General features: G+C 33.9%; 1 protein-coding gene across 2 annotated transcripts in view; it reads left to right on the top strand.

The window, feature by feature from the left end:
* LOC136039486 (Y+L amino acid transporter 2-like) overlaps window positions 1–15,271 on the top strand; it is a 102,749-nt gene that overhangs the window by 69,202 nt on the left and 18,276 nt on the right. For both annotated transcript variants that reach the window (XM_065723275.1, XM_065723274.1), the window contains exon 8: window positions 7,643–7,717. In XM_065723275.1, the coding sequence (XP_065579347.1) occupies window positions 7,643–7,717 (75 nt within the window). The remainder of the gene's footprint in view (window positions 1–7,642; window positions 7,718–15,271) is intronic.

The raw sequence follows: 15,271 nt of genomic DNA, 5'->3' as shown, positions 1-15,271 counted from the left end.
ACAAAACTAAAAAACGAATGTATATACAGACCGGTACACCGGGATACAAATGACGACCGGGACACAGGGAATATAAATGACGACCGGGACACAGGGACACAACTACAACGGGGACACCGGGGGAAACAGGGGGATATAAATGACGACCGGGACAAAAAAACTAAAAAGAAAAAAAAACTAAAAACTAATAAAAAAACTAAAAAATCTAAATAAGCTAAAAAAGAAAAAAAAAGGAAAAAAATAAAGGAGAAAAACAAAACTAAAAAACGAATGTATATACAGACCGGGACACCGGGACAGGGAATGGTCGATTAGCAATCACCATCAACAAAGCTCAAGGGCAATCATTAGAATCATGAGGTATAGATCTGAATACAGATTGTTTTCCCATGGACCATTATATGTTGCATGTTCAAGAGTCGGTAAACCTGACAATCTATTTATATGCAAAGACAATGGGACAGCAAAGAATGTTGTATATTCGCAAGTTTTACGTAGTTAAAACCATATATATATATATATATATATATATATATATATATATATATATATATATATATATATATATATATATATATATATATATATATATATATATATATATATATATATATATATATATATCTATATTCACAGGTGGGACATAGGGACACAACTACAATGGCGCGTAACGACTTACGCGCGCGGGGGGGCTTGGGGGGGCGCGAAGCGTCCCCACCAACTAGGTGTTGGGGTGGCGCGAAGCGCCACCCCAACAGCTAGTATATATATATATATATATATCAAAATTAGTTGTTTGTCTGTCGACTGACGTCATTTTAAGGATTGAGCTGTATGTCGTCATGAAGTTAGTTGTCGTCATGTTTGTTATGACGATGCTTAGTATATGACGTCATTATAAGTATAAGTATAATTATAAGGGCTATGGAAGGACAGATGCCTGAAATTTTAACCATGATTCAAGTCTCAAGAATGACGCCGACACCCGCTGTCTTGGTTATTGTGAGTTTTTTAGTTTATTTTTGTATAATATAAGTAAGTAATAATATATAAGTAATATAATATAATAATTATAATATAAGTAATATCAGCCTTGTATAATATAAGAAAGTCGCATAAGATTTATTGGGTTTTATTATCTCCTCCTTAAAGAGGTGTTGGGTTCCTCCTTTAAGGTTTTGCAGTTTCTTAGAGAGATAGATTTTCATTTCTGTGTTAAGAACTGTGTTCTTTTAAGCTTTTTTATTATAAATTTTTGGTAACAACGAAAAATTTGCTTCACTGCTTGTTTTGCGGCAATTTTTCTAACAATGAATTACTCCATGGGTATTGCACAATTTGGTAGTAATTACTACTTTTATGAAGATTGGCCAAAAAGTTTCATTTCATCTTGTTTTTCTAGAAATGAGTCACTGTCTTCAGAATGACATCAACACCTGCTGTCTTGGTTATTCTGGCTTTTTTTGTGTTTTATTCTTCTGATCCTTTTTTAAAATAGATATTAAAAAGTAGGATATGTAGGAATATTGTAAGAAAAGAAATTAAAGAAACGAAAATACTGGATGAAACAAGACAAATATTTCTGGAAAAAAACTTCCAAAATATTCCAGAATATTCTGAGAAAAAAAAACCTGCGTCACAGAAGAATCGCAAAAAAAGCTCTGATTAAAATTAGCAACCTGTGATGCAGTTTTTTCTTCCTTAGGTAGATAACTGTGGCCACTTATTAAGCGCTTGAAGAATCTTCACCAATTCAGTTACTCGAAAGTATTAATCGAGTGGCATTGTTTTTGTTAATTGTTGATATTGGCAGTCTTTTGCTTTTGAAATGAGGGTTTTTGGCTTTTAAATATTTATTCTATTATTTTGGTTTACCTTTTTTTAGGTTTTTATCCTTGCTCTTCTTTTTTTTGACTTTCCACGTTGTTTGTTTTTAATCGATTTTTTTTATGTTTTCGTTCAGAAAATGTGACTTCGGCGCTGAAAAAGGTAAGCAGTTATCTTCCAAAAATATTGGTTTCGTCCAGTATTTTCGGTGGCCTTAAAAAAACAATTCCCGAATTTCATTTCTTTAATTTTATCTTTTTATTTTTTCTCCTTGTAGATCTTGGAGTTCCTCAAAGGGGAAGATTTTCAGTCCTGTATTGATATTAAATCTATTTTTGAATTGAGACTTTTGTGGTAAACTTTTTGATAACAACGAAAAATATAACTCACAACAGCTTTTCAGCATTTTGGCTGAGAGTGGCTATTACTCCATGTGCATTACACGATATGGTTGTAATTACTGCTTGTGTGGTGTTTAGCTGCTAAATTTTATTTTTATCTTGTTCTTCTGAATAAATTTCTGTGTCATCTTGTTGACAATTTTAGCTATTTTACTGAACTTAAAAGGATTGAAAAGCTTTATTTCTCAAACGCATCTTAATTTTCTCTTCTTTTTTATCCTTGAATAAAACTCATATTTACTACTGTCGGCATACTAATACTGTTCGTTTAAATTTATATCGAAACTTGTCGTTGTCTTTTAATGGAAGAAGGATACAAGAAGAAGATCCCCCCCCCCCACGTATCGACGTCAAAGGGTGTCGGTTCGACGTTTCCGTTACTGTTTTTATTATTATTATTACAGGACAAGTAGCAAGTCTGTAATACTTTGGACTAATTTTGAGGGTCGAAATTAATTTTTTTTTAAACCCTGTTTTTTCAACTGAAAGTAAGGGGCAACATCAAAACTTAAAACGAACAGAAATTATTGCGTACATGAAGGGGGTTGCCCCTTTCTCAAAACTTCTCTCTGAAAACAGAAAAAAATTCTTATTGTTATTATTAAACGACACTTATGTTTCAGGACTTGTTCTTAAGGAATTGGGACAAAAAGTCAGACTTTAACGTGAGTAGCAAGGCATTCAGGAGGGGGCAACCCCCTCATATATCTATTAATTTTTGTTCGCTTTAAGTTTTGATGTTGCTCCTTACTTTCCGTTGAAAAAGCTTATATTTATTAACTTACCCCGCGTAAAACTCCCCTATGGAGAATTTCACCCATGGAAATTCCTCCCTACAGATGTGTCCTCTAGACAATTCTAACCGGGTGAAAGTTTTCCCCGGGCAATTCTCCTGAACAACTCCACGTGCATAATTAATTCGGCAAAGAGGAAGTAAAACAAAAATAATTTCATATAGGAATTTTTGGCAAATTCTACCAAGTGTAAAATTTACCCTGAAAAGTTCACCCCCTGAAACTTCCCTTCCAGCACAAGATTCTCCCCAGGAGAAAATTATCCTCCTCCCCCTCCCGAAAAATGTCTGTATACTTCGAATAGCAAATATTATACGTTAACACTGGGTAAATTTCATGCCCTATAGACATTTCCCTAGGGGCTATGCGGTTATGTTATCCACAAAGGCATAGTTACTGGACCTTTCAACTACGCTGAAAAAATTGCTCCCTTGAAGACGTTTTTATATTGACTCGATAATTGTATTTAGGTACATATCTAAAAATATTAATTGTGTATAATAAGCCGTGCCAATAAACTAAGGCACGTATGTGGGAAGGTGATTTATTGTAGTTCTAATTGATACAAAAGTGGTTCTTTTTATTGTATTCAAATCTAATTAACTCAAAATGGCAACCCTCAATCCCGTGTGGAAAAAAATATTTCTTATGGTTGAAAGACTAGCTTGAAATTAAAAAAAAGACAAGGTCTGTTTTTCATAGCGGAAATCAAATCTTTTTCCAGAATACAGGCAAGAAATCCTGTCAGAAAAATATATCCCTTTTGCGTCAAAGCCTTAGTTCGTTTTCTCAATTAGTATCAATCTTTAGAAGCTGTTAGGAAAAGATTGTCTTGAATAGCTTCTTTCTTGCGGAATCGTAGTTTTCCTTCTTAGTTAATTAAGTCGTCCTATAAAAGTCTTTATATTACAATATTCCTCATTAGAAAAATTATTTGAAATGTTAATCTCACATCATATTTTGTCACTATAAAACCAAGGACTAAGAGGGCAAATCTTTGTTTCCTGCCATTAATTTTCAGCTCATAAAGAGGATACTATAACACTTACAATTTTGGTTGAAAGAACCTTCTTCCGATATTCTAAACCATTTTGACTTGAGCAGTTGTCGTAACCGTGCTTTTAGGGAGATATAGAGAGGAGTAGGATTCTTTTTTCTGGTTCCTTTTCAGAGGTTTTTTATGGGTTCTATACGGAAACAAAGTTCTTCGCTATTTTTTACTTTGGTTAATATTCTCTCTTCTTATTCTAAATCGATATTTTCTAAACATTTTTTTTTTCGTATTTGGACACGATAAAAGTCCATATTAGGATTTTTTGAAGTTTTTAAAATTTGTGTTAAAATGGATACTTTAGTTGTTAGATTTATAATTCGATCCGACTCATTTGCTTTATCTCTGATGTGAGCTACCTTGAGTTTTAGTGTTCGTTTTTGTGTGTATTGAGTTGACGCGTGTGCGTCTGTGTGTTTCTCCTTTTATATAAATCCTTTTCGCTTTTATTTTTTTATCCTCCCCTTTTTACAGTCTGTATTGGGTGTTATATAGCCTACATATTTATATATAGAGTCTTTAATCACTCTGATGTGTATCTGCTCTAAATCTCTAGAAGCTATTAAAGGGAGGTTGTTGTGGAATAAGTCTTTTTGTGGTACCGTATTTTTAAATCTTCGGTTGTTCAATTATTTAATAGAAAGATAGAGAAAAAAATTTGGTAGTTTTTAGCGTAAAACAGAAAAGGCAAGTAAAAGGAATCCATAAATGCAACAAAAAATACATATAATTGTTTACATTGATTAAGAACGTGTCACAAAAATATAAGCGAAGGCAAAAAAAGGAAGAAAAAAAAAACATTCAAAGAGCGAAAAAGAGGAAGAAAAATATAAGCGAAGGCAAAAAAGATAGAAAAAAAAACATTAGCACGCAAAACAATAGACACTGCTGCATGGGGGCGTGTTCTGGACGACCAGTAAAAGGGGGGAAATATAAATAAGTAATAACACAGAAAAAAAACGGGATTTAAACCAGGAATTCAAAATTAAGTATATATAACACTAATTAAAAAAATAATCAAAATATAAACTGTCAAATTTGTTTGATGAATGTTTTAGTATTCCATAAAGCAACAACATATTAACATATAACAGAAGGAATGAAATAAGAAGATAAGATTTTCACCTTTTTTGACAATATATTAATTTCTCAAAAATTTTCAGAATTTTCAGTTAATTTTCAGAAAAATTTTGAAACTCAATTTTCATTCTGGGAAAATTGGGGGAACCCTGCTACTTCTGTGGAAGAACTGAGTTCAAGATTCTGTATGCGGGCTTTATATACATTCACCATATTCCATGTAGACTATGCACTTTAATTTTTTTTTTTTTTGTGAACCTCAAGCCGCCAAATGGGAACATTCTCATATAGAAAATAAACTTAGTCCATTTTTTTACGAACAAGGGTCTTACTCTGTAGTTCTACAGCTCTATCATTCGTCTATACTGCTGCTTACCTCGACAATTTAGAACAGATCCTAGTGGTGCTGTTAATATGCCTAGAATTTTAAAAAGAACACACAATGTTGACCACTCTCTCGAATGGCTCGCACTCCTCAAAATAAAATGCTTACACTATGGCAGTTGGAGAAAACCAGTAAACACTTTCTCGTTTTACTGAGTGATGAAGCAATCAAACAAATATATATTTCGAACTGTTCACAGAATTGAAAATGTTGACAGATTGTTCGTCAACGATGTACCTTGCAGTATCTTACAGCTTACAGTATCTTCACCTGTACCTTACAGCTTACAGGATCTTCACCTAGTAATTGTTTAAGAAAATCAGTAAGCACTGCTTCTCTTACAGTATGATGAAGCTGTAGAGCATATTATCAAATCTCTTTCTTGCAGTAATAACTGCCAAGTTTCACTTGCTTTTTTTAAGATAAGTAAGTAAATTCGGACTCGGATTCTTAAACATTGACATCAATACCACTTGATTCAGATTGATTCAGATTCATTTATTCAAAAATTTATATTCATCAAAATCTTCAATTTGCCCAAATGGAGAGACAAGCTTGACTACTGGGGAAGACATATAAATAAAATTTAACAATCCTCATTGATACAGAACAAACAAAAAATGAACCACTATTTCATTTAAAAAAAAAAATGATTTCAGGTGGAGTAAGTGGAGTGAGGCCAAAATAAAATATAAAATAAAAAAAAATTTACCAATCGTTCTTGCAAGCAGATTCCATTATATAACCTTTGAATCGTCTCTTTAAAGATCCTTTTGGTAACTCAACAAACTTATTTAATGAATATTTGTTGGCTATTGATGGGATCATATACCGGAGGTTGAAGTGGGATCTTTCATTTTTGAAAGGACTGTTTGATGAGGATTGATCTTTCATTTTGAAGACTGTATTTTCTGGGATCTCGATGTCGCTTACTGTTTATTGATAATCATTCTTCGATAACGTATTTGGAAGTTAAAAGTCTCGCTGATAATAGATGTCTGGAATGGCAGGGGTATGGTATAGAGCAGATAGTATGGTATAGTGGCAGGTAGTGAAGCGGGTATAGGGTCATATTGGGCAATCCATTTGGAATGGATAAATAAAGAATGTCGTTTTAATCGTAATGATGGATGTCTCAAAAGTTAATAACTAGTTTTTCCTGCTGATTTTAGATCTTAGTACCGTGCTTGAATATATTCTAGTTAAAACTTTCTAAAATAGTATATTTACTTCTGAAGTATTGTTGCGTGTCGAGCAATGTTTCGGGCGTAGTTTTATGAATATATAAGGTTTACGTTAGTTCTTTCCCCTTCTTTTTCTCTTTTTATGGTTTCTTATTAGTTCACGGAGACACTAATAAATACTCGGTTGAATAGACACCAAATACGACGGATGTTGGTAATTATTTTTTATAGTGTATAGTACGATTCAGTTTCCTGTTAAAGGCATCTAAAAGTTTCTTTTTTTGGCGACTGCCTCTTTTGCTCTACTGATGGATCATTTTTGCTTTTATTATTATTCTAAATAGTTATATTAATTTTAATTGGCCTTGTGGTGCAGTTCTGCTCACTTACATGAAAAAGTAAAATGAGTCACATATTGTAGTTACTTCAAGATTCTTTATTTGGATTTTATGAGGATTTAATATCTTCAAAACATTTTGTGAGTCTCAGTGTTGGCTGACTGTCACAAAGACAAAGGGTTTATTAGCTAATGCTCGCTGGGGACTGGCCATCTTCGAGAGTTGTCAAGAATCTGCGGTCTGACTTCGAAATTTAACTGAAATAACAATGAAATGTTACGCCCCTTTTGTTGGCAACTTTGTCAGTCAGAGCGAGTAGCACCACAAAGAACCCGATGTGGCGAAATTGATCAAATGGTAGCTCCTTTGAAATGATATTTAGCGTTTTCCTAGCAGGTATGCTAAAACACTTGTAGGGACTATTATGCTCCACTATAAACGAAAAAAAAAAAAACAAAGTTCAAATTTATCTACGGCATAAATCGCGATAAGTTGAATGGTTTATCTAAGATCTCGTGATAGGAAGGGGTCGCCTTTTAGTTTCCGTCGTTTATTCAAATCTCTTATGAGTTTATCTTTTAGGCACTGTTGTCTCTGCTTTACCTTACATCATCAAACATCTTTGCTCTGATTAACTACGTTGGATTTGCAACTTGGGTAAGTTACTATTAGTCTTTCTTTTCTCTTTGTTTTTTTTATCCTTTTTTTGTGAAGGCTTTAATGCATATGTATTATTGCTCCTTTTCTTCTATCCAGTATTTTTTAATAATTATTTAAAACAGTTTAAAATCCATGTTGGAAACAGGGTAAGAGATTCATACATTGCTTTTCTCAGTTGGGGTTGCTATGACTGCCACAAGGCTGCTCAAAAAGTGTGGAATTATAGACCCCGTTTTTTTGCTAAGACGGCGGAGGCTTTAATGCATATGCATTATTGCTCCTTTTCTTCTATCCAGTATTTTTTAATAATTATTTAAAACAGTTTAAAATCCATGTTGGAAAAAAGGTAGGAGATTCACACATTGTTTTTCTCAGTTGGGACTGCTATGACTGCCACAAGGCTACCCAAAAAGTGTGGAATTATAGACCCCGTTTTTTTTGTTGTTTTTTGTTGTTGTTTTTTTTGTTTTTTTTTTGCCAAGACGGCCGTGGTCCTTCTGGCTAATCTGAACTGGAAATCCCTCATGAATAAAGAAAGTTTTCAAATTAGAGAAAAAAATATGATGTACAGTCTATTTTTTCGAATTACTTTTTTTAAAATCAAAGACAAAAAATAAGTATTACCACGAACCGAAATGTAATAAAAAACCTATTTACGATGAATGAAACTATTAAAATAGCGTTAGATCTCTGGTTTGTTTCCTATTAGACGGATTTGCTTTTTCTGCCTGTTATTTGCTTTGTTCTTAAAAACCTCTTTATTATTTCCTTGTATTTATCTCTGTGTCTTTATTCCCCCATCTTATGATCTCGTTGTGTGTTAGGATACTCATTTCCTTCCATTTTCTTTTTAATTCCTATGCATTATTCTGGTCTCTTTTAAAAGTAGCTTTTAAAACACTTTAGGAGCCAATTTAGAATAATTAGAGATTTGGTTTAGCACTTACCGAAATTGATGGAACAATGCCGAAATCAGACTGTTTTACATTACGTATTCTCAGTATGACGTTGTTGAGAAAGGTGTTTCAATTCGCGTTTACATCCAATCTTTTTACTGCTAGGCGAAAAAATTTGCTTTGCATATCAACCAGTGAAATGACGTAATTTTTATACAATTCTGGAAAATGGTTATGGCAGCTTTGCCTCTCACTCAGACTATCTGTCTTGGCTTTACTCCAATTAGCTATGACTCTCAACTTTTTCATCGGAGTCCAACAAGTTGATTTTAATTGTTGAACCCTTTGTTGTACAGCATCTATTTCTGGAGATATTGGACTTGAACTGACTGACTGTCTGGCAATGTCTCCTACGAGTTAACAAGTATTATCTAAAACCTTGGACCCGATTCTGAAGTCGTTTCTTGTCTTGACCCACAGTTTTATAGATAGAACCTAAACGTATTATTAAAGCAACATTTTCTTTGGTATTGTATTTCAATCTTTTGTGTCGAGTTTTGTTTCTTTCTTTCTATTATTCTTATAAAAAACGTATCTTATTTTTTCTATTTTGTCTTATTTCAAGTTCCTTTATAAACCACAGAGCCTACTACCTGTTAATTCGATTAGTTACTTTTCAGTCACTTTATATCTATAGTTACTTCATTGTCACTATTCAACTGCGTTTACTCTCTCTCTCTTTTTCTCTTCGGTCACTTTATATTTGACAATGTTGCTCTCTTTCTCGGCCCTTTCTCTCTCGTGTGATTGAGATAAAAGCTGTTACTACTTTTCGAAATGGAAAAGTAGGAGTTTGACTTAGTACTTGCTGGTGGATGGAATAATGCCCAATTGAAACTACTTTACATTATGCATTCTCAGTATGTGATTTAGAATTCTCAGTAGGCGATTTTTTTTGGAATGTTGTTCAATTCATATGCATGACTGATATCTGTGGCAATAAAAAAAAATAGGTCGAATGAGTATAAATATCCATTTCGTGCTAGAAATGTTCAATCCGTCTGAAACTTTAAGAGAGAAAATTAAACTTAAACATGTCACTTGTACATTTGTATAAACCCAGTTTTCGGGCAATCACAATTTGATGAATCTATCCGTTGTATCTAGTTAAGATTAAAAGGATATTTTTCATCTAAGAGTAAACAACTAAATTAAAACTTAACATGAACAGAAATTGTACTAAATATAAGGAGGGTTAGCCCCTCTTCTCAACCCCTGCTCTTTACGCTAAAGTTCAACTTGAGCTTTAATGAAAAATAAGTATGGAAAAAATACAGCATGTATTTTTTTTTCTCAATGAGTGTTAAGGATGACAATAAAACTTAAAAACGGAGAAAATATTTCATACATGCAATTCGCCTTCGAAACGCTCCCTAAGTGAACCTGGAGGAATCTTAAGGAGTGTATATTCTTCAGGATATCCATCTATATCCCCGGAATCATGCGTTTGGATGACAATCCTTAGTATCCTTTGAGTCATTGTTTTTTTTAACTATTTTCAAATTCTTTGTTTCTTTTGTGCTTACCTCTTTATGTTTATGGAGCACGGCTCCTTTGATGTTTCCCTTGCCTGTTTCTGCTACAGTCTAAGGCTTTTGCGCTATTGCTATGAATTTTGGCAAATCACCAGCACCCTTATTAGGTTACGTGAGGCATTTGTGATAATTATTCCGGCATTTAACGAACTTAGTAATGTTTGTGATGAAGGTACGACTTGGTTGTCCTTAGTGCAAAGCCATACCCTAATTTATATAAGATATCTCCGCCACTTTCTTTTACGACGGTTTGAGAAGCATGTTCCGTCGTCTCACTTGGGAGTTGGAAATCACGCTTCACAGTTTCTTCCATCAAATCTGCGCTAATGGCCATGTGGGTATATGAGACATCTCCCTTGATATACCTCGATATATCAATCTTCTCCCGTGTGAGGAACCTGTTACAGAAAACCATAAGATTTACAAGCCTTTCCAATGGCTCGTATAACTGGTCTTTTACAGAAAAATCCTTCTATGGAATTGCATATCCTTTATGCCAGAATCCAGCATAATTAGTCACCTCTTTTACCCTTGCGACTGGTTTATCGTCCTGACTTCGCGTCTTGATGAAACTCCTCCCAATCTTGTGGAGAAAGTATCGGGACGAAAGTCAATTTTGCTTTAGATTTTATCGTCCAGGCCATATACAATGCTTTGGACGTCCTTCTTCTTCGAGCTTTCGCCGAGGCGGCTCATCAGCCTGTTTTGGATGAGTTCACAGCTTGTGAAAAGCTTATTTTTGGCCAGGCAACATGACGTTTTACTCGTTTTTTGCCCTGGCCATCTTCAAAGGGGCATTCCTTTCATCTTCAGGCCTAGTTCGATGGACAATTGATGTCCCATCCGGCATGGTTTTTTTTATATTGGTCTGCCTATCTCTTTCTACAGACGACTTCCTTGTTTTTTTCAAGGTCACTGTTGTTGTTTTCCCATTTCTTATAGAGTACCACCTGCAAGATTCGGACTAGCTTGAACAGGTAACAGTAGTCACTAGAAAGAGTGGGACCAGCAATATAACTTCTGTCTAGCGCCTCAGATTTCTTTTCAATGTTTTTTTTTTCTTTCGACATGTCGGCGCTTCACATGTCCAAGGAGATTGTTGCCTCCCGCCCCGACTATTACTTTGGAAGCTATTGCTAGCTACTTTTGGGTCTTTATAGCACCCTTCCTGAGGAGTACCGGCTGTGATGCCAGTTCATTCATTCATTCATTCATTCATTCATAGGGTCACTATTTTCAGGAATGTTAAATATTATTTAAATTATCTTCATTGTGAAAGCTTATAGTAAAATCAGATTCATATGAAATTCACAAAATCACCCAAAAATTTCTTGAAAATTGTTCTGATTGAAATAAAAGTGCATGTTTTCAATCATAATGGTTAAAAAAACTGTAAAGGAGAGGTGCATGTCCTCACCACCTTGAATGACAAGGTGAATATTTTTTTTTTTTTTGCATGGGAAACACTGAAATGATCCTTTTTTCCATCCCTGGGGTGATCGTAGAGAGGACTCATTTGAAACAAAGTGTTGTGTGCAGCAAAAGACCAATTTCGCTTTTTACAGGGTCAACATGCCAGAGAATGAAAATTAACAGATAACCAATTGATTGTTGTTGGTCTAAGACGCTGCACTGGAAGTTTTGAGCCCCTTCTCCATCTCAATAAACCACGGGAAAGTGGTACTATCTTCCATTTTGTGACACAAAACATTCAATTTTTGCCTAAAAGAGGGCTAAACTGCCAGAGAATACAAATTCTAATTGAAGCGAAAATTGGTTATTCATGGTCTAAAACCCTCTAAAGATTAGAAGGCTACTAGGGTCTAAATCTCACTGCAACATTCATATCCACGTACAGTTTCCACTTATTCTGCAGTTTCAACCAACACATTCAAATCCCATCTTGATAAGGAGTGGCTCTGCCCAGAGTTCCTTTACAATTGGAAAACTGCAGAGTGCTCCACAAGAATATCGTACTTTCAGACACTCTTCTTGTTTTTCAAGGAAAGGGATTTTCCTCGCTATTCAAGCCAAGGAATTCTAAGTTTTCTATATAGGAGTTACGGACAAGACGATTCCGACTATGGTGAAGAAAATGGCTCAAAATTTGGTGAAGAAAATGGCTCAAATAAGTGGAAACTGTCTTCTTGAGAAATAGCAATTTCTTACTACTAAGGAAATTTCATGATGAATTATGATCAACAAATGTTGACCCAGATGCGTTGCTGTTCAGCAGTACATCAGAGTTCATGCTCAAGCGTCCTGGGTGTGGAGGGTCCGTGAATTTAACATTATTCATTGATTTATAGTTTTCTATCATCAGGTTTTTCCTGCTACACAAGTGTGTTTACGCATATTTTCCATATCTCGCGTTTGTACAACTCGGTGATGCCTCCTATGCGTCATTTCAGCCCTCTTTCTGGTTTGCTTGTCTGTGCACATTGATAGTGTACGAGAGTATGCGCCAAATGATAAAGCAGGCTCCTTTTTGGCTAAGACAGGTTTCGGCCCCTGCACTGTTTATGCCCCCAGGTGCGGTCGCTATCGAGTTTTATCTATTGTCCGCTTCCCCTTAACCTTCACCCACAGTCATAATTATCCTTTGCCACATTTTGCAACACCATCTACTTTCATTTCATCTTGTCTGTGTAGCGTATTAGACTAAATACCCCGTGTCATCACCAGACACTGGGCATGACGGCCAATGATTGAGTAGGGATTAAAATCAACATTAGTAGGATTTTATTTGTGGATAAGTGTTAGCAAGGCCTACTTCCCTCAGGGATATCCTACTTCCCTTTAGGCACCACATAAAACTTAATATCATCATCCTTAGCTCTTTGTATGAAGCATGAATCGGAATTGTTAGGATAAAATAAAAGAGGATATACATTTCTTTCTTAATAAATCAAGCAAATATCAAGAAAATGTAATATATATATATATATATATATATATATATATATATATATATATATATATATATATATATCCTTTTTAGCGCTTTAATCTCCAAATGCTGCACTAAAAAGCAAAAAAAGAAGTTGTTTTCATCTGCAACATATAAATATTAAAATTTCTCAAGACAAAATATAAAATACGAGTAAAAGTAAACCTTCCGAAGAAAAAAAAAATTCAAAACGAGTTACAAATTAGATACAAAATTGAGTTACTTTTGTTCGTTTCAGTCTTTAATTTCAAAATCCGAATGAATAACCCGCCTGTATTTTCGATTCTTTTTTTTATCTACTTCCATTCAATTAGTTATTGTTGCCCTTTTTTCTTCATTGTTTTTTAATTCTTCTTTGCTTGCGGTGAAGTCGACTTGTTGTATATGTAGTTGAAATACTAGTGGTGCATTTTTCATCTGTGAATGTGCCTCGTTTTTTGGCTTAGTTTTTTTATTGTCCGAGTCTTCTCATGGTTGCTCCCTTCGGCTTTAGATCTTTCATTTATAAATTATATATTTGCATTTATGCTGAATATTTGAGAATCCAATTATAATCTTCAGCCAAAATGGTAGTTAACAACAAATTTAGTCCTTTTGATAAATTTAACATTGTACTCCGTTCTGAAATTTTAGTAATACAGATCGTCTATATTTTATGTTATCCATCGTCTTAAAACAGAAATCATACCGAATAATTAATTATTCTGGCTTATAATTACATTCAGCCTAAAATAGCAGATACCAACAAGTTTAGCCCTTAAGATGCTTATAATATGTAAAAAGGGCTAACATTGTGTCAGTTTTGTACTTTTAATAATACAAGTCGCCCATATTTTATGTTATCCATTATATGGGGACGGAAATCATACCAAATCATTAATTATCCCGATATATCACTAATTACTTGTTATTATCTTCAGTCTTAATGGGATGTATCAACGAATTTAGCACATGAAATGCTTATAACATATAAAAGGGGCTAACATTTTGTCTGATGTGCACTTTTGATAATACAAATAGCCCATATTTTATGTCAACCATTGTCTTGGAACGGGAAGAATGCCAAATAATTAGTTATTGTGATTGTCATTATTTTTATTATCTTAGGCCTAGAATGACAGATAACGACAAATTTAGCGTTACAACCCTTTTATATAAAATGGACTAACATGGTGCTTCTTTTTGTATTTTTAATTATACAATTGTCCATATTTTGTGTTATCTATTGTCTTAGAACGGTAATGATACCAAATAGTTAATAATTCGTAATGACATTAATAGTTTTTATGACCTTCGGCCTAGAATGGAAAGTACCAACAAATCGAACCCCTAAAGTGCTTATGATATATTAAATGGGCTAACATTGTAGTCCTTTCGGCACTTTTAGTAATACCTATACCCTCTTCTTATAACAGAAATCATACCAAATAATCAATTAATCTGAATGATAATTAGCTATTCTTATTACCTTGAGTCTAAAATTGCAGATAACAGCAAATTTAGGCACTAAAACACTCATAATATGTAAAAGGGGCTAACATCTTGCCCGTTGTGCACATTTAATCATACAAATCGCCAATTATTTTATGTTAGTCATTGTCTTAGAACAGTAATGATAACAAATACTTAATAATTCTTAATGATCATTTATAATTTGTATGACCTTTGGCCTAGAATGGAAAATATCAACAAATCGAACCCCTAAAGCGCTTATTATACATTAAACGGGTTAACATTGTAGTCCTTTCTGCACTTTTAGTAATACCTATACCCTCTTCTTATAACAGGAATCATACCAAATAATCAATTAATCTGAATGATAATTAGCTATTCTTATTACCTTCAATCCAAAATCGCAGATAACAGCAAATTTAGCCCCTAAAATACTCATAATATGTAAAAGGGGCTAACATTTTGTCCGTTGTGCACATTTAATCATACAAATCGTCTATTATTTTCTGTTAGTCATTGTCTTTGAACGGCAATGATACCAAATAATCAGTTATTCTGAATGATCATAATTATTTGTTACAACCTCCAGTCGAAAATGTCAGAAAACAACAAAATTAGCCCATAAAATATTTGGAATGAATAAAATGGGTTAAAATTA

Source organism: Artemia franciscana, chromosome 19 (genome assembly GCF_032884065.1).
Source record: "Artemia franciscana chromosome 19, ASM3288406v1, whole genome shotgun sequence".
NCBI classification, from domain to species: Eukaryota; Metazoa; Arthropoda; class Branchiopoda; order Anostraca; family Artemiidae; genus Artemia; species Artemia franciscana.
Note: the sequence above shows the minus strand (reverse complement) of the source record. Positions and strands in the feature narration are given on the sequence as shown.